Genomic DNA, 27802 nt, shown 5'->3' with positions numbered 1-27802 from the left:
AATATTTATTATCCGATATAGATCTATAACACACAGAGTGAAACATTCCAGCCTTTATTCTGATGGTTCTGGTGGTTCTGATGGGTCAGAGAATGAAAACATTCAGTGTTTCAGTTTTAAGCAGAACCTTCTGGTCCAAACAATCAGTTTCATCATGATCAGCGAAACCAATAAATACTGAAATAAATAGAAGAGACCAGTTGAGGGGTCCGGTCCGGTCCGGTCCGGTCTGTTCGGATCCGGCCGGTTCGGTCCGGTAGGGAATCAGTTCTGTGAGTTCAGGAGTGTTTCTAGTTTCTATGATCAGGAAAGTTGGAGTTTTCCCATGCAACATGAACGCCTCATGCTGGGATCATGTTACCGGAAATGACGCGATGCTGGTTGCCATGGTGACGGAGTCCCGGTGTCCGCGTGGAGGTTCTGCTGACCCGTCCCTCTGGTTCTGATCTGGGTCAAGTTCTGGAGGGAATCCATCCCGGTCAGATGGGACCGGGCGGTTCTGGTTCTGATCCAGAACCCTCAAACCCGGAGGAGCTGAGATGGTCCACCAGAACCAGAACCGGTTCATCTTAATGGTCCAGAACCAGATGGAACCGGATCATCATCCTCATCAGACATGATGAAGATCAGCGGGTCGGTCCCGGTCCGATCCGAGCCGGGTCACCGTGTTCAGAGATCAGAACCGGTTCTGGGTCGGAGGACGAAGGTTCCGGTCAGGTCCGGTTCACCTGGACTGGACCCCCAGCGACCTCTTGAGGTGTTCGTAGACGACGTAGCTGATGCTGACGGACGGGACGACCTTCATGAAGTTCGGGGCGAGGCCCCGATAGAGTCCGAGCGGGCCCTCTGTACGGACGATGAGCCGGAACAGGGCCGACATGGAGAGCTGGGGGCCGGCCGGCAGCGAGGCTGGGGAGACAGAGGGGCAGCGAACGCATCACACAGAGGCTGGGGAGACAGAGGGCAGCGAACGCATCACACAGAGGCTGAGAGACAGAGGGGCAGCGAACGCATCACAGAGGGCAGCGAACGCATCACAGAGCGGCAGCGAACGCATCACACAGAGGGGCAGCGAACGCATCACACAGAGGGGCAGCGAACGCATCACACAGAGGCTGGGGAGACAGAGGGCAGCGAACGCATCACACAGGGCAGCGAACGCATCACACAGAGACTGAGAGACAGAGGGACAGCGAACGCATCACACAGAGGGTCAGCGAACGCATCACACAGATTCTGTTTCCTGTGTTTTACTTTTGTTCTAATTTGCTCAGTCAGAACCAAAGATATGAAGCGACTCGGGTCGGTGAACCGGGTCGGCTCAGCAGAGGAAACTTCTCGTTTCTGGGATTAGAATGAAAGATTTTATTGAACCCATTGGACCCAACCAGTCCAGAACCAGAACATCTTTCCTTTATGGATCTACAATAAATTATTTTCTATTCGCTTCAATTAAAATATTTGATGTTTAATCAAATTATTTTCTGTTTCTAATTGGACCAAATCTAAATTTTCCAGAGAGCTTCTGTTAGAAGAGATTCGGGTCCAGTTCTGGTTCTGGTCCGGTTGCCAACAGGTCTAATATTAAAGGCAACATTTATCACTAAATCAGATCTGAAATTAATAGACCATCAGAAATCTCTTGACCCCTAAATGACCTTGACCCCGGTGTTGACGACCTCTAGAGAGATCGACAACAAACCAGAGTCACTTCTGTGACTGCTGGTTCTGATGGTCCAATCGGGACCGGTTTGGTTCTTACAGGAGCAGCAGCTCAGAAACAGGATGGAGTTCTAAATGACATGAGCGGTTCTGATCGGTCGGACCTTGCGCCTGCATCCGGGTCCGGACCAGCGCCAGCGGGTAACTGGCCAGCTGCCCGCAGGTGCTGGAGGTGGTGCCACAGGCCAGCAGCACAAAGACTCCCGGGTCGGCGCTGTCCGTGGCGAAGCGCTGCAGCCAGGAGTTCTTCAGGGTCTGAGGAGAGGAAACGGGTCAGACAGCAGAACCGCCGCGGCGTCCCGGCCCTCGGTGCCGGTCCACTCACCTCGTAGACGGCCAGGTCGATGCCGGCGTACGGGATGATGCCCAGCATGTTGGGGACGTAGCCCTTGTAGAACGCCGCCACGCCTTCCCTCTGCAGGATGTGTTTGGCGCAGTCCAGGATCCCAGAGTACTGACCCGTCTTCCTCAGGGCCAACCGGGTCTTCAGAACCTGAGGGGACAGGAAGCAATCAGGCAGTTCACTCTGCAGGGAAACGCAGCTTAGAGAACGCTCACATCGTCTGAGGCTGTGGAAACGTCACAGTGGACCTCCACCATCTGGAATTGTGGAGTGGAAGGTGACAGCAGCAGCCGCTCCGCCTGCAAACCTCCTGCTGTCCTGGAACTTTCCTGGAACTTTCCTGGAGCTAGCCCTGGTAAACCTGGGCTAGCTCCAGGAGCCTGCAAAGAATTTTGGTGGAACTTTTCTGGAACTTAATGTTCTCAACTTAAAGTTCCAGAAAGTTTCTGGTAAGTTCTGGGAAGATTTCTGGCTAGCTTAGCAAAGTTCCTGATAAGGTCTAGGAAAGCATCCGGTAAGTTCCATGAATGTCCTTCCTCTCAACTTTCCATCATCCTGAGCGCCTCAGAGCAGCCTGGCTGTGTAAACTGAAGGTTTCTAGTGAGGAACTGGATGTTGGCACCGGCAGGACGCCCCTCACCTCCATGGGGTAGATGCTGCTCTGGGCGATCGCCCCAGCCAGAGATCCCGACACGAACCTCTCCGTCATTCCCAGCGTCTCCTGGTTGCTCCCGATGAGCCGTTTAATCTGAGACACAGCAGATCAGATTCACTCAGCCGGAATGACACTGGAGCGGCTTCTTGACATTCTGACCCGGTTCTGACCCGGTCTCACCTGCTCGTAGGCCATGAACTTGATGGCGGACTCTGGACCGATTTTGATCACGTTGATGCCGTTTCCTCTCCACAGCGAGCGCACGCCGCCCTCGCGGATCATCTGCAGGAAGCCGCTGCCGATGCGCATGCTGTTGGTTTTGGAGGCGTGGACCTGAGGGAGACGGACGCTTCGCTGCGTTTTATTCATAATCGGTAACTATGATCAATACAGGTAGAAAAATGCCACTTATATCCAATATGACTTTAAATAAATCTGACTTCCAGATTTAATGCCTTGAAATTGGGTCTCTGTCTCTTTAAGGATGCCTTCTCTTTCTGAAGCTCCGCCTCCAGGAAGTCATCCCAGCATGGCTCCTCGATTAACCCTTTAACTGGTGAGCTCAGCAGTTCCAGCAGCTGTTTGCTAATTGCTGCTGATTGGTCTGAAGGAGCTGAGTGGGGGAGGAGCTGCGTCTTGAAGGCGGGGCTAGATCCACCCAGGTGTTTAGCAGCTGACTGGTTGCCATGGAGATTAAAGGATTTCTCAAACATGAATAAAAGTCCAGGTTTGTTTCTGATGAGGGATAAACATTAAACACAATGGATTTTACGATACTGGCCCTTTAACAGTTTAATGGGTTTCACTGGCACATTCTGGATGAACCGGCCCTTTAAGAACATTCATGACCTTGAATCAAAGTGAGTTTGACCCCTGTGGTTCAGGCTGTGACGGTGCTGTACCTGCATCAGAACCTTCAGCCGGTCCAGCGGCGCCGTGCAGGTCCGGGACACGGCGCCGGCGCCTCCTCCGGCCACCAGGTGGCGCCACCACATGCCGGTCTTCTTCTCCTCCGCGGTGAACTCGTCCGGGACGACGATGCTCTCGCCAACGTCCAGGATCTGTGGAGGAAGGCCGCGGCGTGAGGACTGCCGGTAACCTAGCAACAGCCAGCAGGAAGCGCGGCGTTACCGTGGCGTTACCGTGGAGTGCTTCCAGTGCAGGATGATCTCGGGGATGTTGTCGGCCGGGTGCAGCAGGTGGTAGTCCCGCCACTCGTCCCAGTCGATGGTCATGGTGCCGTTTTTATCCATGCTGCAGGAGGAAGGACACGTCAGTACAGAACCGGGTCAGGGAGGTTCCGACATGCACGGCCGGATCGGATCAGAGCGCCATGCTGGAACTGAAACAGAGAAGCTGCAGGACGGCGACGAGCAAAAACAAAAACAAGAAGCAGCTGGAGGTCAACTGGAGGTCAACTGGAGGTGATACTTACTGCAGGACCGGGGTCCAGATGAACCCCGCCCTTATTCTGGGACAGACCGGAGACACACAGAACCACAGACCGGTTAGACAGAACCACAGACCGGTTAGACAGAACCACAGACAGAACCACAGACAGAACCACAGACCGGTACCACAGGGCTCTGTGATTGGACCGATGCTTATGACTCCACAAACTCACTCAGATCTTTTATATCCATAAAACCAGGAGCAGAACGGTGGAAAGGACCTGATTATATATTATAATAATATAATTATAATGTAATTATATAATATATGGATATTTCAAAAACATGAAGTTTTATTTATCCACAGAATGAAACAGGAATAAAACTAGGAGCCACAGACTCCACTGTTTTATTAAAACTATAGAAATAACTTTACATAATTCAGATTAAACATAAGAATAATAATAGCTGGTGGGCGGGGCCAACGCCGCTATCAGCAACCTGATTGGTTGGTCTGCAGTGAAGCTGCTGTGAGGTGAACCAACTGGACCGACTGGACCGACTGGACCGACTGAGATCGCCACAAACTCAGATCTGAGAAGAAAAACATCCTGCTGGCAGCGAGATTATCTGAGATTATCTGAGATTATGTGATGCAGCCCAGAACCCTCCATCTTTGGCCCAAATAAAGCAGAAACCGTCCATTGTGATGATTTGTTTTGTTATCAGTTACTTTAACTATCAGAACCCGCATCGACCCGGTTGGACCCGGTTCCTCTCACCTCCTCAGGATCTCCTCGGCCTGCTCCTCCGTCAGGTGGATCCCCAGATCCCGCAGCGACTGCATGATCTCCTGCGAGTCGATCCGGCCTGAAACACACAGAGAGGTCAAAGGTCACCGCGGCGTTTCGATCCGTGACCCGGTTCCGGTCCGGTCGACCCGTCTCACCGTCGTTCTTCCTGTCCAGACTCTTGAAGACGAGCCGCAGCTTCTTCTCATGATCCCGGAGATACTGAACGAACTCCTGGAAGTCCAGCTGGCCGTCCAGGTCCTTATCGCCCGCCGTCACCATGCGCTGCACAGAGAGGGGCCAAACATGAGGGCCGGGGGCCAAACGTGAGGGCCGGGGGCCAAACACGAGGGCCGGGGGCCAAACACGAGGGCCGGGGGCCAAACGTGAGGGCCGGGGGCCAAACATGAAGGCCGGGGGCCAAACACGAGGGAAACCCGTCCAACATGGTTCCTCCCCACCATCGCCCCATCCTTCCTGGATCTGTTAGAGAGAAAACTTTCTATCAGGTGAACAGAACCGGACTGAGCTCGGACCAGAACCAAACCGGACCTGAAAAGAACTTTAACATTCAACATTAATGTTCATCAGACTGAACAACCAGCAGCCCTCAGAGCTGGTCCAGTTAGACCCACTGAATCAGAACCGCTTCAGTTTTTGCAGAACTCCCAGTCAGAACCGGGTCACACTGAACCAGAACCTGTGATCCTGATGGAGCTGCAATTTCCCAGTTGGTTCTGACCCGTCTGGACCTGGATCGCCTCTCTGATGTTATGTGCTGCCCTCATTTCTGCCTGTTTTCCTTCCATCAGATTTTCTGCTCAGAGCCTGAACCCAGAAGGGAAACTGGGCCGGACCGGACCGGGCGATGCCGTACCTGCTGCAGGTCCGGAGGTTCCGCCGTCAGGATCAACCTGCTGGTCCTGCTGGGAGCACTGGGAGCGGCGTCCTGGCCGGAGGGGGCGGGGCTTCGCTGGAGGACCACCTGCAGCGTCTCGCAGCGTCCTGCAGAACCGGCCGGGTCGGAACCGGCCGCCTCGGCCCGGCTCAGCAGAGCCAGGAGATCCTGCAGCATCCTGGAGCGGGCCGGGTCAGATCAGAACCGCATCACTTCCTGCTGCAAGACGAGAGACGCAGCGTCCCGCGATGCGTTCAGGAACATCTGGTGCTGTGGGACGGCCTGCTGCAGCGTCATCCTCCAGAGCGCCGCAGCATCACTGCAGCCCCGCCGGCCAATCACGGCCGCACACACTGCTCAGCCAATCACAGCCCAGCTCTCAGCATGGAGCTGCGTCAGAGGGAGGGGGTGCTGCAGGGTTTCCCCTTCGTCATCCTCCTCTTCCTCCTCCTGCTGCAGCGGCTCGGACTCAGGCCAACACAACCATGAGCATCCAGGACCAGAACCAGAACCTCACACCGGGCCGGCTGCAGCCAATCAGCTGCATGTCTGTCACTTTAACGGAGTAAAAATCAGGAAGCTGTGAAACTGTAAAAACCACCGTTAGAGCTACTGAATTAAACTGAACTCCAGTCAGTGGCGTAAAGATAAACTGATTGTTTTTACGCTTTAGTGGAGTTTTGGCAGGATTCCTCCACCGTATTTTACAGTGTCCTATAAAACTGTGTGTGATGTTTCGGGTACGGCAGCTAGCTGTGGAGATTTGTGGCAGGTCTGGCTTTCCGTAGCACCGGCTCCATTCTGTGGCTCATTACGTTCAATCAGCAGGAAGCTAACAACATGCTAACTTCCTGTCTGACAGGCAGCCATCTTCCCCACTGAGGAAAAGTTTCCCATGAAGCCGCCTGACCAGAACCAGACATTCCGGACCGGACCGGACCAGAACCATGTGACCCTTCAGGTCCGATCGGCAGCTGGATCTGGGTTACTGGTTCCCTCCATTCATCTCTGCTGACCTCTGACCCCAGAACCCAGAACCCGCCTCCTCTGCAGAATGTTCTGGAGTTTCAGAACCAGTCGGGTTGGGTTTTCAGTTCTTTAACTTGTTTAACCAGCAGGATGTCGGTGACATGACCCGGGGTCACCCAGGGGTCACCGGGTCGAGCCAGGATCCAAACCAGCAGCTGAGCTCCAACAGAACGTCCTAGTCAAAGTCCAGACCCAATGGTGGAACACCATCCAGACCCAATGGTGACCAGAACCTGAAGTTCTGGTGATTTACCGGGTCAACATGTAAACAAAGTATTCCCAGAGTTCTGATCCGTTAACCGGGTTTGTTTTGTATGGTTCTGATCCATTAACCGGGTTCTGATCTGAACTTGAGGTCTGAATATTTGGTTCGGAACCAGGACCCGGATCCTCCAGTTACTGTTCATCTGTCCCTCTGGATCAGTTCTGGACCCAAACACCAGGAGAGGTTCTGAAGGTTCTGGAGGAGAACCTTCTGGGTCCCATGGTTCTGCTCTAAAAACCCACCTCATGTTCCGAACCTGGCGGAGTAGCCCAGTAATCCCGTCTGTAGTTCGGGAGTTTGACTTTGTTAAAGTTTGTTACCGAAGCTAAAAGACCAGTTTGGGTCAACAGAACCGAACCGAACCCAGATAAACAGCCTGAATGCCGGAACCATGGCGGGCTGGTTCTCCAACACGACCCGCACGTCCGCAGTAACCTGAGCTGCGACCCGAACCCCGGACCCATCCCGAACCCGCCCGGACCGGACTCTTACCCGCAGCTCGTGCTCGGTTCGGTGGACCCCCAGCTTCTTCAGGCCGATGCTCAGGTCGTTCACGCAGATCCCGCCGTCCCCGTTCACGTCCAGGATCTCGAACAGAACCTTCAGCCGGTGCTCCTGCTCCGGACCGCCGCACACGTCGCACGCTTGGTCCGGGATGTCCGAACCGGACCGGGAGTCCTGGGGGGGCTGTGGGCTGACCGGGGCCGGCCCGCAGCCCCCGCCCGGGTCCACGCCGGCGTGGGTCTCCGCGGACCGACACTGGCAGAACAGCCCGGCGACCAGGCGGGTCCCCTGCGGCTGGATCATGAAGTTCCGACTGAACCGGGTCGAACCGAACCGGACCAATGGACAGACTAGCACCACGTCACATATCCCTCCATCTGCTCCAGAACAATCCCAGTTCAGCTTCTACAATATGAACCAGAACCGTCCTCCTGACCCGGATCTGCCTCTCACAATTCCCGGGCAGAACCTGTTCGGTTCTGGTCCGGTTCTCAGAACGGCTCCTCCGTGGGCCGAATCCGATAAAAACGGTCCGTCAGTGGGATTATAGTCCGGACTGTCAGCGCCTCCAGCGGCCGCTAAATCCCGTTTACCCGGTTTAACAGAGCAGAATGTCCGCTGGGTCCGAAATGAACCCAGAATTATCCGAACCTGGGTCAGGTTCTGCAGGTTTTCAATTAAAATGGATTAATTTACCGCTACCTGAGTGACCGCGTACTGCGCCAAACCGGCTTCTACTACACTCTCGCTGTTTACCGCGAGATTACGTCAGAAAAACACGGGACACATTGACTGTGGGAATTCCAGCTCCAGACTGGGATCTGGATCATTTGGCTTCGCTTAGCGGTTCTTCTAGTTCTTCTAGTTAACACACGGATCTACTTTTATTGTCATTTAACCGAAACACCAAAATAAAAACGAAGCCGGTAGAAAACGCAGTAAAACAAACTTCTGGTGCATTAGCTTAGTAAATCGGAAAACAGAGACACAATTCCTTGTTTTAACACAGACAGCTAGCTGTGATGCTAACAGTAGCTTGCCTGTAACTGAGAAAAAATCAAACTGATTTTCAACTTGCTGATTTAAGCTTTTACATCAATGAGACCAGAACCGGACGGGTTTTGAGAGGTGGTTCATTTGGTTTCACACTGGACTATAATCATAATACATAAATATAAACATTGAACCACGTTTATATCACATTATTAGCAGCAGAAAGCGAAGGAAAACAAAGAGTTGGCGCATTGAGCTGGATCGGTCCAGAGCGGCTGGACTCATGGGGAATAAAGGAAAAGCTGAATGGATCCGAGGTTTGAATCATGTGGACTGAAGCGTTCATTGACCTCTGACCTCTGGGTGGTCCTCTGATGAAGATAAAGAATCACTCTGGGAGTTCAGATGAACGAGCAGGAACGGTTCCTGAACTGTTCAGTCTGGTGATGAACACTAGTTTTTATTCCTCACGGATTTTCCTTTCATTTCCCGGCATGTCAGCTGATGTTCAGTAACTTTGTTTTATCTGCCTGGTTTATCATAAATGATGACTTGGTCAGGAAATATTCGGTTAATCTTTGTTTTATTGTTTTCATATAAAAACAGTCAATATAAATGTCCAACAACTTACAAAAGAAGAGATGAAATGACCATGGTCTGCCCATGAGGGAACCACGTGATGAAGATCCTCCTCCTCCTCAGGAAACATGAGTCTGCATGCAGAACCTCTACCGGGTCAGAACCGGGTTAAAGCAGAACCAGGAGTATCGGTTTGTTCTGGTTGGTGAGAAGCAGGAACTTCTGCTCCAGCCTCCAACTCCAGCGGCACCAACCAGCAGCGGTTTCCACGGTAACTCATCGTCCTGGTAGTGAAGCATGATGAACCTGAAGGTTCTGGTTCTGGAGGCCAGAACCTGCAGCTGCACGGTGGAGGCTGCATGGAGCAGAAACGGGTCAGAACAAACACTACATGAGGCGCTACATGGTGATCTGCAGAGGGAGGCCTGCAGTCGGTCCGGGTGGTTCCAGATGGGTCCGGGTCGGGTTCGGGTGGGTCCGTGCAGGAGGCGTCCTACCAGGAGGGGGCGGTGTTGGCCAGACGTCTAATTCTCCTGCAAACGACCAGAGCAGATCACTTTCTGGATCTCTTCCATAAGAACAGCAGACAGTGAAGGAAAAAGATTCGTGGTTTTCAACATTTTTATCCAAAACACAGAAAAACACGACAGAACTTGGAATATAAAAGCCGTTTAATTAGTCAGAAACGTTGTTGAATCACTAAGGGTTGAAAACCTTTGACTCAGACCCGACTAAACGATCAGGAGAACCAGAAACTTCACTGACTGACTATCTATCTATCTATCTATCATCAAATTAGTAGTTAGATTTAATTTAAAAAAATAAAATAAAACTAAAACACATAAGATTAAATAAAACCAAAAATGACTCTCAGCACATCTAGCAGTTGACCTCTGACCTTGTGTTTCTGTCCTGGTCTCGGATCTTCTTCTCCATTTCTGCGTCTGTCAGAGTCTCCAGCAGGGGGCACCACTGGTCGGCGTCTCCGGTGTTCCTGATGGCGATCTCCACCGTGGGGAGCGGGTTCTCACTGGGAGATGGGAAACAGGTCAGAACCGGGTCAGAGCCAGAGCCGCCCCACGGGTCGGCGGCGGTCACCTGAAGGCGTAGGTGCGCTGGTGCCAGCTGAGCTGCCCCCGGATGCTGTAGGCGATGGTGGTGACGAACTCTCCGCCCAGGCCCAGCTCGGAGCACAGCTTGAGGGCGAAGGCCTCCGGCGAGTTGTCGCGCTCCGACATGTCCCACTCAAACTGGTCCACCAGAGAAATGTTCCCCACGTGGATGTTCAGCTGCACACAGACACCGTCAGACCCAGGCCTCCGCCCCGGTCCCGCCCCGGTTCCGCCCGGCTCCCGGCCCGGCTCCCGGCCCGGCTCCGCCCACCCACCTTGATGATGACGCGCTGGTCGGTCTGCTCTTCCAGCAGCCCGTCGCTAGGATACGAGTCGATCTGCTGGCGGATGGCAGACGCCACGGCGGGGACGAAGGCCAGCGGGTTCAGGTCCAGGTCGTCGCACAGGATCTCGGCGAACATCTCCGGCGTCATCAGCTTCTCTGGGGACAGGCAGCGTCAGGCCCGGGTCCGGCTCTGGTACCGGCGCCGGGTCCGGCTCAGTTACCGTTCATGTTCCAGGTGAAGGCGTCTCTCAGCTTCTGTCCGTCGATCTCCATGTCCAATCGGATCGGAACCAGCGCCTCCGCCTGCGCCGCGTTCTCATGGATCACCGCCGGGTCGTGGTCATCGAAGCTGGAGACCAGAACCGACCCGGTTACAGACAGCAGAACCAACCAGAATCAACATTTCATGTTCTAATATTCAAATGAGGGGGCGGAGTTTCACCAGCGGGCGGGGTTTTTACAGGGGGCGGTTTCTACAGGGGGCGGAGTTTGTCAGCTCAGAACTTTGATTTTAGCAGCTTTTCTCAACAATCTGAGATGTTTTATTAACAATAATAATAATAATAATAATAACTGTAGGAGCCTAAATTCAGTTTTACTTCATTCAGACATTTAGGACAAATTATGTTTATATTTCTTATGATATTTTTATTTGGATAAAAATGATTACTAGTTAAATCTCTATTGCATACTAATTTGTTATATTGGACTAAACTAAAGCTTTCTTGTACATTTGCAGATCTAATTGCAGTTAAAGATTTTAGGGTGTAGCTAGAGAGAGTTAGCTGGGCAGTTTAGTGGAGCCACACAGTTTTGTGACCTCTCTCTCTCTTTGGACTCTCTTGTTTACTCTTTATTATTTTTGTGGAAAAGTAACATTTGTACCGTTTTTATTTCTGAAATAAACCATTAAACTTTATCAAGAGGATCCAGTCTGGTTTTTGTTTTTGGTCGCTTCGTCATCAAATGGACTGAAGGGGAAAAACGGAGAGCGTCAAGCTTATGGCTTCATTATTTAGGAATAATGATAATAATAATAATAATAATGATAATAATAATAATGATGATGATGATGATGATGATGATGTTTCCTAAGGAGGCGGATCCCACCAGAGGGGGAAGGTTCTCTTCTTGTCGCGGCCGATCCGGTTTCTGTTGATGGAAGTGGAGGAAGGAACGGCGTCCAGGTGATGGGAGCTGTTGGGTAAAGTGGGAACCCACTGGCTGCTGCGCTTCGCCTTCTGCTCCCTGAAACAGAGACAGGAAGTGGAGGAATCTGCTTCCTGCCCAGGAAATAAGGAGACTCATCATGTTGGAGGAAAAACGTTCTGTCTCTTAGTTTCCTGTATCTTACAGTTCAAACCTCCGTCTTCAGCGTTTCGTTTTTATCCATGTTTTTGACGGGTTGGTTGTTTCATTTATGTTTCAGTTTTTACCTGTTCAATCATCAGCATCAAACACCCTGAGTGGAACAGCTACAAAGACTGAAAGGATCATTGTAACAGTCTGAGGTCCCTGAGAGCGACCCGACCCGACCCGGTCCGACCCGACCCGGTTACCTGAGGTACGCCGGAGGCTCGGTGCTGATGGACACAGCCTTGTACTTCTCATCGTTCCCGTCGAAGATCTCCTCGCACTCTGAGGCCTTCAGCAGCGTCACGCTGGTGGCTGTAAGCAGGAGGAACACGGCAGGGGTCAAAGGTCGTCTAGCAGCTCTAACCAGCAGAGTTCAGGCTGATGAAGGGAGGAAACCGTTATCAAAGCTCCAGCTGACTGTTCCTTCATTAAACCGTCTGTTCATAATAATCCTGCAGCAGATTAAAGTTTTTCTGATCGTCAGAGAAGAAGAAGAAATAAAACCAAACTGCAGCAGCTGAACTGCAGGACGCACCGTGTGATGAAGCCATGATCTTCTTCCTCTCCTCCACGGAGGCCAGCCGCCTCCATAGTGACGGGTAGCGCTTATAGAGCGAACCTCTGAACATCCGCAGGTAGTTCCCGACCTGGACAGACAGGAAGAGAACCTGATCAGAACCAGAACATCAAATACAGAGAGGAAAACTGGAAATCTGCTGGCAACAAATAAATCCTTTACAGGTTTCAGTCTTTATCAAACCACCACAAAGTTTCACTTCATTAATTAGTTTCACAGAAATTGTTTCTTTCCTGACAGCTGCTTCATTTTCCAGTTAAATAATGAGCCTCCCGTTATAAACTCTTAACTTTAAAACACATTTTTACAGCTTAAATCAGCGAGAAAACTCAGAAATCTGGCGATTCCTTCACTTTCAGACATAAAAACCGATATTTTAGTTTCTTTAAATGGTGTAAAATTTATTCATTTTGTGTATTGAGCTCTTTATTGTTAAAATCAGTTTCCAAACAGCAACTCAACCTAAGAAATGAACTTATATTATAGTCTCTATAAAAACGGACAAATTGCGGTAAAAACAGCGTAAATCAGCAGCAGGCTGTGAAATAAACGTCATTATTAATATTCTCCAGCTGTTCGGTTCCGGATTATTAAGTTTATAACTTAGTTTTTATTTAATGAGCCGTTTTTTGGGTCTCAGAATGAATCCAGAACCACTACGGTCTTTGTTTACAGCTGCGTTAGCATGCTAACGGTGGCTAGCAGCAGGATGGAGAGCCTAGACTGGTTTTACTGGGAAGCAAGCCTCCAGCACCAGTGGCCACACGCGGACATACCTCTGATCCCACCATGTAAAAGTCTCCATCTTCCTCCAGCTGGAACTTAACTGGTTTCTGGCCAAATGTTTTACTCAGAGCTAGCTGCATCTTTGCTACACCGGGGCTAACAAGCTAGATCTGCTTCTGACGCGTTTAAAACCTCCGGAAAAAGTGGGAGATCGCAGATTTATTCGATTCAAAGAAAAATGACAAACACAAGGATCGCGGTTGACCATCTAAAAATATCTAATTATATAAATAAGAAAACTCTTCTTGTGTATTAACATGTCTGGTATAAATATCTAAATACAGGTCGATAATTTATCTGAAAAAAATAAAAATAAAATCCTGAGCTTGTCAGTGAACATGCATAAAGCTTGATGAACATCTTGTTATGCTGTTTCATCAGTAGAAACGCTCTAGCAGTTGAATTCATTCAATTTTACATTTGTTTCAAACATGTTCACACCATAATACACATAATGGAGAAGTACGAGCATATTCCCCAGCCTCCTTTAATGTACAATTTATACACTATTCTTCATTTAAAGAAAAATTATTTTAGTTTTGCAAGTTGTTTACAAGATGTTCTGCAGGTTGTGCTTCTGTCTAAACACCGCTGGGTAACGCTCCATGCTTACCAGGGAAGGAGCCATCAGGAGGGCCTGGTCAGCCAATCAGATGCAGAATCTGGTAAACATGGCCGCACTGTGGTTGTTCATCAGGAGAATATCTGTAATAACTGTATAAAGGTTGCATCCTCCTTCTTTTCCAGTATGCTGCTGTTTGCACCCTTAATGGTGTCCTTCCTTCCTTTCTTCCTTCCTTCCTTCCTTCCTTCCTTCCTTCCTTCCTATCTTGTTTCCTCCTTCGTGACAATGTTCCTTCTTCAATCAATCGATCAATCAATCAGATTTGATCAGTATAGCACCTTTCAGCAACAAGGCATTTCAAAGAGCTTTGCTAGATAAAGCAGAAACAGTGGACGCCGTCATCAGATTATTGATCAATGATTCATGATCAGGTTTCTAAATCAGCTCGAACATCTGGAATTTAGTCTGGATTTAAAGGAACTCAGTGTTTCAGCAGTTTTTAGGTTTTCTGGAAGTTTGTTCCAGATTTGTGGTGCATAGAAGCTGAATGCTGCTTCTCCCTGTTAGGTTCTGGTTCTGGTTCTGGATGCAGAGCAGAACCAGAACCAGAACCTGAGGGGTCTGGAAGGTTGATACAACAGCAGCAGATGTTTAATGTGGTGCTAAACTGTTTAGTGATTCATAAACTATAAACTTTTATAGTTTATTCTCTGAGCTACAGGGAGCCAGAGTAGGAACTGTAGAACCGGGTGGTGTAGAACCGGGTGGTGTCTCTATCCTCCTGGTTCTAGTCAGAACTCCAGCAGCAGCGTTCTGGACCGTTGGGTTGTCAATCAGACCGGTGAAGACGCTGCTGCAGGAATCAAAGCCTGGATGAGGTTCTCTGATCCGAGACTTTAGTCTCTGGTTCTGGAAATGTTCTGCAGCTGGGAGAAGAACCAGCGTGGAACCGGCTTTATGTGGCTCTGGAGGGTCAGGGCAGAGGTCAGAGGTCAGAGTCCATCCCTACTCCCAGGTTTTGGCCTGATCGCTGGTTTTTAGTTGTAATAACTGAATCTGTGCATTGACTCTAGATCTATAACTCTAGATCTATAACTCTAGATCTATAACTCTAGATCATTCGTCTCTAGGTCCAAAGAGAATTACTTCAGTTTCTGTTCAGCTGGATAAAGTTTTGTCTCATCCACACATTTATCTGTTTTAAGCATTTATTCATTGACCTTTATGGGGTCAAAGGTCACCTGATGACATCATAACGTAGAGCTGTGTGTCATCTGCATAGTTATGGTAGCTGATATTATTTCCTGTTATAACCTGAGCCAGTGGGAGCATATAGATATTGAATCAGAGGATCCTAGGGTTGAACCTTGGGGAACCCCACATGTGACCTTTGACCTCTGATGAGAAGTTTCCAGTTGAAACAGAGAAATCCCAGTTCTTCATGTCAGATTCAAACCAGTTGAGTTCTGGACCGGAGAGTCCGACCCAAATCTCCGGTCGGTTCAGTAAAATGATTGACACTGAGGTCCAACAGAACCAGAACCAGAACCAGAACCAGCTCTGTGGTTCTCCCACAGTCCGTATTTATATGGATGTCATTGAACACTTTGACTAGGCCAGTCTCCGTACTGTGGTAACCATGGAAACCAGACTGGAAGGAGTCAAAGCCGCTGGTTTAGTTAGGAAGCTGTTTAACTGTTGAAGCTTTTCCAGTAACGTTGCTGGTGAACGGGAGGTCAGAGGTCAGTCCTGATGATTCGTCCAGGTCGTTTCCGTCAGTGGTTTGATACCTGCTGAGTTTAAAGCTGCAGACCTTTAAACTCTTTTCTTCTCAGTGTCCTGCATGACGTCCTGCTGACCTCCGACCTGGAGTCGGTTAAACCTCTGGAAATGAAACTGATCAACGTTTGCTGCTGCACACATTTATTAGTTTAAAAAGTGAAATGGAAAAGAAGGAATAAATTCTGTTTTATATTTAAATCTTTTTCACACGTCAGGATTTTAATCTGAGACCAAGATAAACATGGAGTCCCACAGACTCATTGTCCAACGTTTGTCTGCAGTCCAGAACCGCGGCGCTCCTGAAAACGGCGTCGGCGTGACGATTTGGCGCCGGCGAAGAGTTTCTGAAGATGATCAAAGCCAAAAACACAAACAACAAAACCGTTTCCTCCCCAGCAGTCCAGGCTGTTTGGCATTCTTCACCGAGAACTAAACAAACATCAGGAAAACACCGAGCGCGTCCGTCCCCTTCCCGTCTCCGCCGCAGGGTCCCTGAAGGCACCGCGGGGCTAGCCGCCCAGGCGCTAGCCGCCCAGGCGCTGGCCCTCCCCCCAGGCGAAGCCGCCGGGCCGGTCCTCAGGCAGCGGGTTGTAGTTGGCGTCTTCCTCCGGCGTGTCGAACAGCATCTTTCTGTGGGCGGAGCCAGAGACAGGAAGCTCAGCCAAACACGGGGATGGCAGCACCAATAAACAGCACCTTCTCACATAGGCTGCTCCAGCTCTGCTGTCGTAGGGACAGATACAGGAAATCCTTCCTGCCACATGCCATCTCACTGTACAATAAAAGCTAAATCATTGTTCTGCACTAATCAGTCCCATTTTGTACAATGCACTGTGGCACACTGCTGTACATATATTTACATATACATAACTGCATTTTGAATCTTTGAAAGGACTGCTCTAAGCTGCTTTTATATTAACAGCATTTGATATTTTTACAATTTATAGCATTTTATATTTTATTTTTTATTTTATCTACAACTACTACTCAGTGGTAGTTGTTGTGTCTCTATGCTGTAACTGCGAAGTAATTTCCCTGCTGGGATGAATAAAGTGATTCTATTCTATTCTATTCTATTCTATTCTATTCTATTCTATTCTATTCTATCATGCTCGGGGCTGGCCCCATTTAGACTGAGAGGGCCACAATATAAATGCATGCCACACTGTTCAGATTTTTATTTGAACCATAAATCACCTTCCAATAAAATGTAATAAACAAAGACATACATATGTCAATAAAAATATATAACTGAATTATAAAATATATAATTATTAACTTTTGGAAATAAAGTGAAACACTGAATCAAACATACAGAAACTTTCATAAATATGTAAGTAAAATAAACTGCAGAATGAAATGAAACATGAAATGTAAAATGAGCGTATAAAATGTAGAACTAAATTCAGTAAAGGGTTCTGCAGCCTCACATGATGGACGGCGTCCTGAGCCAGCGTCCGCCTCCGGGCTGGTTGGGGAAAACGTCTTCCAGGAAGTAGTAGACGTGACCCACAGCGATGCCTGGAAACAAAACAGAGGATGAGTTCTGAGGCGGCCCGGCGGCGGCTCGGCGGCGGCGTAACGGACCAAGCAGGTCGACGATGATGGAGTTTCCCAGCAGCAGGGAGAATCCCATCAGCACCCAGGGCAGGAAGGGCGCCTGGAAGTTCAGCAGGCCGAAGAAGTTCATGCGCACGTTGGGGTTCCTGCGGCTCCAGATGTACACCAGCATGATGGTGAAGGCCTGGCCGAGGAAGACCAGGCTCACGAAGATGCCGAAGATCTGCTCAGCGCCGTTAAAGGAGCCACAAGTTTACATACACCTCAGCGAGCGAGGAGAATCAGACTCTCTGGTTTCAGGTCAGAATCGCTAAATTATGTCTGTAAAAACTCAGAGATTCTTTATCTTCAGGAAGTCCTTTCATCAGCTGTATGTAAACTTGTGGTCCCGGACAGTTTCTCGGTCTACAGTGAAACGCTGTTTCCATGGAAACGCCCCGAGCCGGAAGGATACGGTCATCAGCAGGCCGCCGAACAGGAACATGAAGACGAAGTCAGCCGTCCGACCCCTGAAGGAGCCTTCCTCCAACATCCGGCAGTACCGGTACCTGGGACCCATAGGTTAGGGAAAACACGCACAGACTGGGCCCAAAAATCACACAGACTGGGCCCAAAAAATCACACACAGACTGGGCCCAAAAATCACACAGACTGGGCCCAAAAAATCACACACAGACTGGGCAAAAAAACAAAACACGGACTGGGCCTGAAACACACAGACTGGACCCGAAACACAGACTGGGCCTTATTAATCATCATAACATCCGATTAATCGTCAGAATATTTGATTACTAAGCTAATCGTTAGCTGCGGCTAACGATTAGCTTAGCTGCAGCTTCAGAACCTCTTGGGTCGTGTCAGCAGCAGCAACATCTGCTGCTGTGAAACAGAAACATGCAAACCAGGATACAGAAATATCATGTTGAACAGGAAATTGAAGCCAACTGGACCGAAGAACAGGAAGTTGGTGATGAGTCTCCATACCTGAGAAGACAAGAGAAAATCCTTCAGCTGCGTTGGTTCTGACCCAGTTTACTGAAAGGTAAAGGAGCGACTCGGTACCTGGTAGTTCTTCAGAATCAGGTCTGGGTTGAAGTAGAGCTGGAACGGTGTGATGATCTCCAGTTGCTGCAGGAGGAAACCAGAAAGAACCTGAGCAGCTTCAGAAACCAGGATTATTCCAGAGATTATGGTCAACCTGAGCTGGATTAACGCTGGGAAACCCTGAGCCGGAGCGGGTCCATCCTGGCCCGGACGTCGTGGCTGAATCACTCCAATCATGACGCAGCAGCTCTGCTGCCTTAGCTCTGATTGGCTCACCTCATCAGTTTCTGGTTCAGCTGTTTGGATAATTATCACCTCTGCTTCTGGATGCTGAGCAGCTGCATGGATTACACTTATCATGATGCGTAACCATGGCAATAAGGTGTCGCTATAGCAACTGAGAGCATCTGATTAGCATATCAAAAACTTAAATAATCCCTGAACTGTGACCCTAAACCCATAGAATCTTAACCCAGTCAGAGGCCTCCTCAGATTCGCTGGTAAACTGACTGCTACTGGAGAAAGCGACATAACTTTAACCTTTTATTCAGCGGGAAGCAGGGCCTTCCTCCCAGTTCTGCTCAGATTACGGGATGTTCAGGAACATCTGGAAGTTTCCTCCTCATCTTCCATCCCAAACATCAACTGTTCTACCGGACTCTAACCAACCAGAACCCTCAGCCTGGTGTGTTTGCTCCGAGCTGGGGTCAGGTCCGGGTCACCGTCAGTCAGAACTCCACATCCACAACGAACAATTCATAATTAAAATTATAAAACAGATTTAACTGTCAATAAAACCCTCCTGAGGTCAGGCTGAAGGTAAATATGTTAAACATCCGATGGTGCGTTCAGGGCCAGTCTGTGACGGAGGGAACCGGTTCCCCCCCAACCGCTTGAGACTAAATAAAACCAGATTATAATCTTTGACTGCGCTCAAGGCCGGGTTAAACGGACCGGAACCGAACCCTGACTGAGTTCTCAGCTCGGAACAACATTAAACGTGAAGCTAACTTCCTGAATGAGCAGCTCACACTCGGATCTGCAACAGAAACATCTGGAGCTCAACAGAAACCAGCAGAGTCCTGACTGACTGACTGACCGACTCGGTTCGGTCCGGCTCGGTTCGTTTCGGGTTAGTCTTACCACTGCAGCCGTGGTGAGGACGCAGGCCGTGGTGTAAGCCCTGGTAACAACAGGAATCTGTAAATATTCCTGCTGGAGGGTCTGGTAGGCCATTTTGGAGACACTACTGACAGCTTCCGGGGCTTCCTGACACGTCATTGCCAACGAGATGGGGATGCGTTCATGGGCCGTGGGAAAATCCACCACAACTTCCACTTCTGTAATTTCTAAACAGAACCCTGGTAATACCAATCCGAACCGAATTGATCGTTTTAAGAATATATGTCGACGCGTAATCACAACAAAAATAAAATAAAAATATACAAATCAACAACTACCGCAGCAAATAAAAAAATTGTATTATGTATTTTGAATAATCCAGTGTTGTTTAAATAAAAAATAAAGCTAAAGTAGTTATAAAAGAAAAAACGGTAGAAGTAACTTTAAAAATGAACTAATATTATTATTTTTTAAAAACTTACTTAAAACGTTTCAATATAAATTTTTAACAAAGTAAACGGGTCGGTTTAGAGCCACCTGGTGGTTACTTGATGGAACGTCAGGTGCAACTTCCAGCAGTTATTTCACTGCATTTATTGTTGTTCTATTTTTCATATGGCTTACTAATAATTGCTCTGTGGCGCTTTTTAAATGATTATTTTTCATGGTTAAACTGGATGGAACAATAAATAAAGTAAGGAGGCTGTTTTAGCGCCATCTGCTGGTTGGACAGTGTAACTACACACAGGATTCTTTACCCCAGGCCGCTGATCAACGTAGGTGGAGCCAAGTATCGATGTCGTTTGTGTTTCTATTTTCATATACTTAAAATTATTCATAACGTACCGTACGTATATACTGTTGCAGAATATTAGAGTGTAAACTCGAAAAAAGTCTAAAGTTAATGTTAGTGTGAACAACGCGATACTTTTTAGGCTAGTAGCATGCTAGCTGTTAAGCTAATGCTAGTTAGCTCAGTCTGCTAACAGAGCAACGTGGCTTTCAGTCTTTGCACAAGTTTATTTAATATCGTCCGTCCATATTAGCCATTTAATTTTTTATTCGCTATTCGTTTTTATGTTAAAATTAACATATGACGTGGAAATGAGCAACAGTTTTGAATGAATGGAGTCGTTGCTCTTTCTCTCAAAAGTCTCCAACTTTTCCAGGCCTTGCCCCCATTCTGGTCAAATTAGTTTGGGTTCCTGCTCATATTGGAGTACTAGGGAATGAGCTGGCAGATAATTTTGCTAAGAATGCAGCAAAAAAGTGTATTGTTGATTTAAAAATTAAAATGAGTAAAAATGAGGTTAAAAATATTAGTAAAATGTATATTAAGGGTAAATGGCAGGAACAGTGGGATAAAGGAAGCAATGCCAGATTTTATTATAACATCCAAAGAAAAGTTGGAGAATATAGGAAATGTAGCAGGAATAAAAAAGAAGAAGATATTATATCTAGATTAAGGTTTGGACATACAGGTTTAAACAGTACTCTTAAAATAATAAATAAACATGATACAGGTTTCTGTAGTTATTGTGGGAAATTAGAAACAATACAACATTTTTTTTTAGAATGTCGTAAGTATGTTCGAGAAAGGAAGGAGTTAATTAGAAATTTAAATAGGAATAAAAATAAATTAGATATTAGAAGTTTGCTTCAAAGATCATCAGGGGACGTAGTTTTTAATAGTATTTTTAATTTTCTAAGGAGAACAGGTATTATGGGAAGATTATAGTGACTTTACATCTGATCCATACTCCAGTCTAGAAGGTGGCGATAATGCACCTAAAAGTTGTTTGCCAACCGCCATAAAAAAAAAACAAGAAGAAGGCCTTGCCCCCAAACAGCGTTAGCTTCTGGTTAGCGACTCCCTTTGCAAGCCCACAGACAATGCTACAAAATATGTAAAGAAATGTTGACGTTTGGAATTATTTTCCTCACCTTTATTCACCATTCAATAATTATTACATATTATTTGGTTTCTTTTGATCGATTGTTCCACAGATTTTCTTCACACAATGTTCCATTTGTTTAGTCCTGAGTTTCTTTTAAAAGTAATCTATGATCCCCTCAAGTAATAAATGCTGTCTCTCTTAATAAATTATTTGCAAGTGTGTTGTGTGCTTCAAACAGAACTTGTAGAATATAACTCTACACCAGGTCATGAACTTTAATGAATTTTGAGTTAACGATGGATTTGTTGGATTTCTGCAACATTTTCTGCTCGTAATCCTAACAGCTCTTAACTCGTTGACATACTGTAGTACCTACATGTTTTGTCCTTTGAAATAAGAAAATCAAAACTACAACAATATAAACTCGGCCGTGACTCGTATTTATTTGATTCCACAGGCTCCATATCAATGGAAAAGAAGGTCACTGGAGAAGCTCGTCATCAGGAAAGGTCGGCGAAGATCAGTAGAAAATACAGATTGATTAACAACCATCTGCAGCTTTTGATGTCGTCCTGAGAGTCATAAGTATCTATTGAAACGGCTGCTGAAAAGGTAAGGACAGCAGTGTTGTTGGTTAAGTAAACCGGGCTGATATGAACAACCGATGTTATGCCTGACATATCACATATTTCTGCATTTCTCATTTACATCATGTTTTACACTGACTCTTCATCACAAAGACAGAAACCCTTCATTTTATGGTGAAGTTTTCCTTGCTGGTTGGTCCAATCAGAGCACTGATTTCTAATCTTTGGGTTAATGATCTCCTTTAATATTCTTGGACCATTCAGGTGCCAGCGCAGCCACTAGGGGGCCCTGAGATTGATGCAATGTAGACTGACAAACAATATAACAAAACCTATGTATTAACCAGAAGCTGCTCAAATGTGTGTATAAGTTGATTGACAGATACTTGGATAAATTACAAAACTCATCATTACCCTGATGATTTGCCCCTGGGCTCCGGCCTGGCCGATCCCGTTCACTTCAGAGCGTCGCACTTTCTGGTTTTTGTTATTCTGCAGATCATAAAGTTTTTCACTCGAGGTAAGTTATTATTATTATTATTATTCTGATTATTATTAGCTAGATGTAGGTTTAGTTTCTGACCAGCGTTTCTTTGTGGTTTGAGTTTTGATGTCTGTGTTCACACACCCAGGTAGCTAGTGCTCGCTAATGCTAATGATGATGGTGAACAGAAAAAGACTAAAGCTCAAAACTGTGTGGGGAAATGTTTTAACAGTATATGCGGAAGCTTATTTCCTTTAAACTAACGTGTTTAGTGTAGCACCCAGTGTTGGCTCACCTGTTCACCCACTTTGGGCTCCGCTGCATTAGACGTTTACTCTGCAGTTAGAGCAGGGGTGGGCAACTCCAGGCCTCGAGGGCCGGTCTCCTGCAACTTTTAGATGCATCTCTACTTCAACACACCTGAGTCAAATAATGAGGTCATTAGCAGGACTCTGGAGAACTTGACTGCACTTAGGAGGTGATTGAGTTATTGGATTCAAGTGTGTTGGACCAGGGAGACATCTAAGATTTGCAGGACACCGGCCCTCGAGGACCAGGATTGCCCACCCCTGAGTTAGAGAGTGGATTTAAATAAAATAAGAGCAGCATTGGTCAGGAAGCACAACTTATTTTGTACATGATTCTGGACTGTCTCTAATAAAAAGGTTCAAAAGCTACTAACTCCATATATTGTAGCAAGAATAGAATAGAAATATCCTAGAGACGAATGAGCTTCATTAGGCTGAGTTCCAGTTAGATTGATGAATATTAGGTTCCTCTACATGCCTTTTGTTTTGGGATGCATTTCTCTGTATAGTAATTGTCATAAAGTAATTTGTTATTGTTTCAGATGAACAGTACTCAGACATTTGGATGGTGGTGGTAAGGAACAATGTTTCGAAATGGCAGTTTATTGTGTTTACTTTTCTTCCTGGCTGACCCTAATGAACTACTAGTTTCCAGGCCTCTGCAGAGCTGGATGACTGAGGGAACGCAGCCATTTCATTCAGGAGTGTTGGAACAGGGATGCATCTAAAAATTGTCAAGGAACTTTTCCTTTTGCCGTGGATTTAACCAGCAAATGTCCAGGTCTCTCGGACACGCCTGTAAAACCACCTCATCTCCATACGGTTGAACACTGGGGACACAAAATGTAGTATAATGGCATATTAGTGTTGGGCTCTGTCATGGGAGAGAACAAAAAACTACAGAGATCAACAGAGACTGGTAAAAACCCTGAATCCCAGAGTACACAATATTAAGCCATTAATAGTTGTTTCTTAGTGACGTCACAGATCTACAAAATGGCAGCAGCATTTTTTCTACTTGCTCGCGGCTCACAGGCTGCGCTGCGGAGGACACACATGAACAGTTCACTCACCGCTGGACGAGAGCGGTATTTAAAGGTACATGTGAGACTTAGAACAGCTGCTAAGCAGCATTTCAGTCGCTATGTCCTTTGTTTTTGGCTGCCATCTTGTGAGTGTGTTGATTATCTGTGGGTGGTCAAACACTGACAAACATTTCTTCCTGTTTGCTCACACACAGGCTGTATTTGGGAGGATTTGTGTGTGGCCAAACTGATCTCACTAGCGAAGGAAAAGACTTCATCTTCAAAAACATCCCTGAAGCCAAAGTAAAGTATATACGTAGTATACAGTCTGCATCCGGTGTCTCTACCCCAGCGGAAAATAAGACTAGCTGCATGAAACTGATTGTCTGAGTTCCTGCAGAAAGAACCTGAAATAATTATAGATTCTCCAAGAAGAGCTGTTGTCTCTAACTACACCGATGAAGCAGTTTCGTCTTTTTTACCCCGACAGAAGATGGCAAGCTACTGAGAGACTGAGTAGACAAGAGTCCCAGATGGAGAGATGTGACTGCATCTCGTCTGTTCATTGGACCTGCTGAATTCAGCGTGCGCTCTTATTCATCAGATTGGTTCGCAGTAAGAGGTTGTGTCTGGGCAGAAGTAATTCATTTTGGGTAAAACAGTTGAAATATTGTTTATTTTATCATGTTTCTTTTGGTTACATTACCTGCAAAGTACTCAACAAAAAACAAAGTGCAACATGCAAGATGAGAATCACAGATGGAGACGGAACAACGTCCAACTTTGCCCAACATTTGAAGTTGCATAAAGAGCAGTAGGTGGTAATTTCCATTACTATGATGAGATAGCTGACTTCAGCTAACTTTGTGTTATTAGCTAGTGCGCTCCAGGCCACGCTGATTTTCTTGCAGTTTTTGTCATGCTTTTTTAAATCTGGTGCTCATCCATGAATAAGTTGCAGCTTGTTAGTTTTTGCCGTTAGGTGAGCGGGGCTCCGATTCAGAAAACGGTTCTTCACTTGAACTTAATGAAGATAGTTTATCTCAGTCTCCTCTCCGTCACAACATTGACTGTTTAGAGGACAGATCACGTACTTGAAGACATCTGCATCAGAAAAACATGTTAGAATAGGTTTACTCCAGGCAGTTAATTTTTGACTGAATGTGTCTTGCAGCTAAGTTTAATTGTGCTTTAAAATATAGAGGAATGATTTTAGAATGACTCTTTTTGTACTTTGTAAGTTCAGTTGCACATGTTTCATCATGGTTTGAGATAAATGCACATTTAAGATGGTACACATTATCTATTATTTACATTTAACAAATAATTGCAACATTGTTAAAAAAGACACAAAGGACTTTAAATTCCCATTTTAAGACCTGGAACTTTTCTGACTCAGACTCAGACTTAGACTTAGACTTAGACTTGTACTTTATTGATCCCTTGGGAAGACTCCCTCAGGAAATTGAAGTTACCAGCAGCTCCCAGGCAAAAAACAAAGTTAACACACAGTAAGCAAAGGTGCAAAAGAATACAAAATACAAATTAAATACTAAGGTACACACCAAATGTGAGTAACCAAAACCTTAAATTATGCAAGAAACAAGGAATAAGAATATAGAATATAAGAATATAAGTAAATATAAATACAACGCAAAAAAAATATAAGAATTTGGTGGATAGATTGACCAGTGATATCGTATTGCACTATGTGGTTTGACCTGATAAGTATGGAGAAAAATACAAGGGGTCACTCCTCCTTCCACCCTCTGTCCTGTGTCACCCCCCGCCCCAATGAGGAATTGTCCTTGAAGATAAAGACTAGAGACTTGAAAAGCAATGACTTGGTCCCACTTTTGGTTGTCACATTAAGAATTAAATGTTATTTTTTTATTTCTAGCAATCTACCCCAGGGCAGTTGTGGGCTACAATGTAGCGTACCACCGTCAGCATGTATTCACATAATCAGCGTAATGTAACGTGCTTTGGAGTCCTCAGGACTTCGTAAAGCATTACACCAGTACAGGCCATTTGCCACTTAAACATTCATATTCACTGAGTTTTGATTTCACTACACACACTGTTTCATTCTAAAGTTAGAAATTCAGGTAAGTTGTTAATCTGAAGCTATAGCCCAAGCCGTGTTACCTCTGAATTTGATCAAGGTAGGATATTCTGACTTTTTTAATTTGTCAACCATGTGTTACCTCCGATTGTAAAAAGGTAGGTTTTTCTGAGGTAGGTATTTATTACATCAAGATGTGCTACTCATGGCTAATACACAAGTTCCTTACAATATGAAAACAATATGTAACCTAAGTGTCATTTTAAACCTTCATGTCCTTTGATTTTCTACTTTTGCCTTTTAGCCTTAATCTCGCGATGTTTTAATAACCTTAGGAGTGATTCTCGCGAGATTATTTAGCCAATCGTGGCTAAGTATTGGGGTCACGTGTACCGTCGCAGTTTATTGGCTCGGTATATTAGCTGGAGCGAAAGGCATGAAGGTTAGATCGCGTCGGAAGGAGCAGAGCTGGCAGGTCAGTTAAAGCGTAGTATCATTTAATGTCTGTAAATATGTACGATGCTCACTTAATGTACTGAACTGTAGGAGCCCATTATTGTGAGCCGGAAAGGGAGATGGAAAAGATCCGGTAGTATGACACAAAACTGCGGAACTGGTGAGTGTTGTTATGAATGACTTAGCGTTGGCTTGTAATCACTGCTATTGTGTAGCCACTAAAAACTGATTGAACATTGCTTTTGATAACCAAAACGGGTAATTGAAGTATTTATTGAGCACTGGTTTGTATTAGTATTTTACATTTCATGTTAATTGATAATATGGTGTATATTTATTGAATGTTTCATGAATGTAATTTATATTGAATTTTAGATTTATTGCAATTGATTGAATATGATAGAATTATTTATTGAACCGTGTATACACTAAGAATATTAGAAAATATAATTATATTGAGGAAGTGGTCCTGTTTTGTTGTTCAGGCCAGATGGATGGCGAGCTATGAGACCAGGCCTAGAGCCAAGGAAAGAATTCACCTGTTGGTGATTAAGGACTGTTTACTTCTCCTACCCAGCCGGTAGGAGAATCCTACAAAGGACTCTGCTCCTTCTTTGATTGGACTTTCATTTACCCAAGACGTGAATCAAGCTCCGGATACTCGCCTTGTTGGTGAGCCTGATTGATCCCCATTCGGGGTGGATGGACTAAGGGGGGGTGTGAGATGAACTTTAACTTTGGGACCGATTAATTAATTAGTTTTTTTTGTCGTTTGTTGTTTTTTTTTTCCCTTGTATTTTTCTTTTTTTTTATTTCATTGTTTTTTTCCCTTTTCTTTCATTCATGCCTATGTTTCATATCCCAATGTGTGGTTGTAAATATGTAAATATAATATTCACAATGCAAATACAAAATACTCGCAGCTGCAAAACTCTAGCCTACCTGCTCCTTTTTTGAGTCGCACCTACTCTTCTGAAAAAGGGAAGAAAACCTAGCCTGTCTACTTGGTTAAAAGCCATTTTATATTGAATAACAATTCAGTTATTTTCAAATATGCTACAAATACAAATTCCTTTCATATTGTAATTAAAGGATTTTAGTGCATCAACATGCACTACATCTGTTTTTTAAAGGTAGCTGTTATGATAAAGGGTTATAAAAAGCAAATAAAATCAAGTTTATTCGTACATTTCAGCAATAAGGCAGTTCAAAGTGCTTCACATCATAAAAACAAAAAATACAAGATCGTTGAACACAGTCAACAATTTAAAAAGTGCATCAACATGTTCTGCGTCTTTATTTTGTGTAAATGTTGGACATTCTGACAAGTTGTAGTGCTTCAATAAGTGCTCCTTCTATATTCTATAAAGTTAGGTTAAGGTATTTGAAAAGAACTTAATTTAAATAGTCATTTTCTACTTTTACTGACCATTCAAACAGCTATACACCAGAACAACATTCACCCATTTGCACTCAAACTCATTTATACACTGATACATTTCTCTAGTGATAGTGGGCAGCTGATAGCATTGAGTTTGAACAACTTCATCTGGTGGAGAACAGAAGTAATTACGTTGTTTCAAGATAATTAAATTTGATTTCCAACACTCAAATATTTA

The 27802-nt window shown here is 46.0% G+C and overlaps 3 protein-coding genes across 5 annotated transcripts; all 3 read right to left on the bottom strand.

The window, feature by feature from the left end:
* Positions 1 to 38: 38 nt before the first annotated feature.
* Positions 39 to 8977, bottom strand: LOC102218754 (calcium-binding mitochondrial carrier protein SCaMC-2-B-like). 3 transcript variants are annotated; one of them, XM_023338027.1, is made up of 11 exons: positions 7587 to 8977; positions 5061 to 5187; positions 4894 to 4981; positions 4156 to 4191; positions 3863 to 3974; positions 3623 to 3781; positions 2901 to 3053; positions 2706 to 2813; positions 2048 to 2215; positions 1827 to 1977; positions 39 to 909 (listed from the first exon to the last, which is right to left on the bottom strand). In XM_023338027.1, exons 1-11 carry the CDS (start codon positions 7899 to 7901, stop codon positions 725 to 727), a joined length of 1602 nt encoding a protein of 533 aa, XP_023193795.1. In that variant the 5' UTR covers positions 7902 to 8977; the 3' UTR covers positions 39 to 724. The 3 variants fall into 3 exon arrangements, with proteins under 3 accessions (XP_023193795.1, XP_023193797.1, XP_023193796.1); XM_023338029.1 differs by lacking the exon at positions 7587 to 8977 and adding an exon at positions 5780 to 7571; XM_023338028.1 differs by lacking the exon at positions 4156 to 4191.
* Positions 8978 to 9048: 71 nt separating this feature from the next.
* LOC102217819 (SWI/SNF-related matrix-associated actin-dependent regulator of chromatin subfamily B member 1-like) lies at positions 9049 to 13413 on the bottom strand. Its single transcript, XM_023338030.1, has 9 exons — positions 13278 to 13413; positions 12460 to 12571; positions 12128 to 12236; positions 11679 to 11816; positions 10790 to 10917; positions 10558 to 10724; positions 10269 to 10459; positions 10069 to 10200; positions 9049 to 9703 (listed from the first exon to the last, which is right to left on the bottom strand). Exons 1-9 carry the CDS (start codon positions 13365 to 13367, stop codon positions 9664 to 9666), a joined length of 1107 nt encoding a protein of 368 aa, XP_023193798.1. The 5' UTR covers positions 13368 to 13413; the 3' UTR covers positions 9049 to 9663.
* A 2419-nt stretch (positions 13414 to 15832) lies between these two features.
* Positions 15833 to 19511, bottom strand: derl2 (derlin 2). The gene is made up of 7 exons (XM_005815878.3): positions 19382 to 19511; positions 18257 to 18322; positions 18105 to 18178; positions 17649 to 17742; positions 17222 to 17417; positions 17065 to 17155; positions 15833 to 16264 (listed from the first exon to the last, which is right to left on the bottom strand). Exons 1-7 carry the CDS (start codon positions 19472 to 19474, stop codon positions 16159 to 16161), a joined length of 720 nt encoding a protein of 239 aa, XP_005815935.1. The 5' UTR covers positions 19475 to 19511; the 3' UTR covers positions 15833 to 16158.
* Between the last annotated feature and the right edge of the window lie 8291 nt (positions 19512 to 27802).

The sequence above is a fragment of the Xiphophorus maculatus genome, chromosome 8 (genome assembly GCF_002775205.1).
Source record: "Xiphophorus maculatus strain JP 163 A chromosome 8, X_maculatus-5.0-male, whole genome shotgun sequence".
NCBI lineage: Eukaryota > Metazoa > Chordata > Actinopteri > Cyprinodontiformes > Poeciliidae > Xiphophorus > Xiphophorus maculatus.
The sequence above is the reverse complement of the archived record's forward strand: the minus strand, read 5'-3'. Positions and strand labels throughout refer to the sequence as shown.

What these genes read in the sequence shown, in the direction of transcription:
- LOC102218754 (XM_023338027.1), bottom strand. Translation starts at nt 7,901, where the DNA reads ATGATCCAGCCGCAGGGGACCCGCCTGGTCGCCGGGCTGTTCTGCCAG. An exon ending in GAACCGAGCACGAGCTGCGG is followed by an intron (nt 5,188 to 7,586) that starts GTAAGAGTCCGG and finishes CTCTCTGTGCAG; the next exon opens with CGCATGGTGACGGCGGGCGA. An exon ending in GCCGAGGAGATCCTGAGGAG is followed by an intron (nt 4,192 to 4,893) that starts GTGAGAGGAACC and finishes GGTCTGTCCCAG; the next exon opens with AATAAGGGCGGGGTTCATCT.
- LOC102217819 (XM_023338030.1), bottom strand. Translation starts at nt 13,367, where the DNA reads ATGCAGCTAGCTCTGAGTAAAACATTTGGCCAGAAACCAGTTAAGTTC. An exon ending in GATCATGGCTTCATCACACG is followed by an intron (nt 12,237 to 12,459) that starts GTGCGTCCTGCA and finishes TCCTGCTTACAG; the next exon opens with CCACCAGCGTGACGCTGCTG. An exon ending in ACCAGCGCGTCATCATCAAG is followed by an intron (nt 10,460 to 10,557) that starts GTGGGTGGGCGG and finishes GTCTGTGTGCAG; the next exon opens with CTGAACATCCACGTGGGGAA.
- derl2 (XM_005815878.3), bottom strand. Translation starts at nt 19,474, where the DNA reads ATGGCCTACCAGACCCTCCAGCAGGAATATTTACAGATTCCTGTTGTT. An exon ending in TGATTCTGAAGAACTACCAG is followed by an intron (nt 18,179 to 18,256) that starts GTACCGAGTCGC and finishes TTGTCTTCTCAG; the next exon opens with GTATGGAGACTCATCACCAA. An exon ending in CTGTTCAACATGATATTTCT is followed by an intron (nt 17,743 to 18,104) that starts GTATCCTGGTTT and finishes TATGGGTCCCAG; the next exon opens with GTACCGGTACTGCCGGATGT.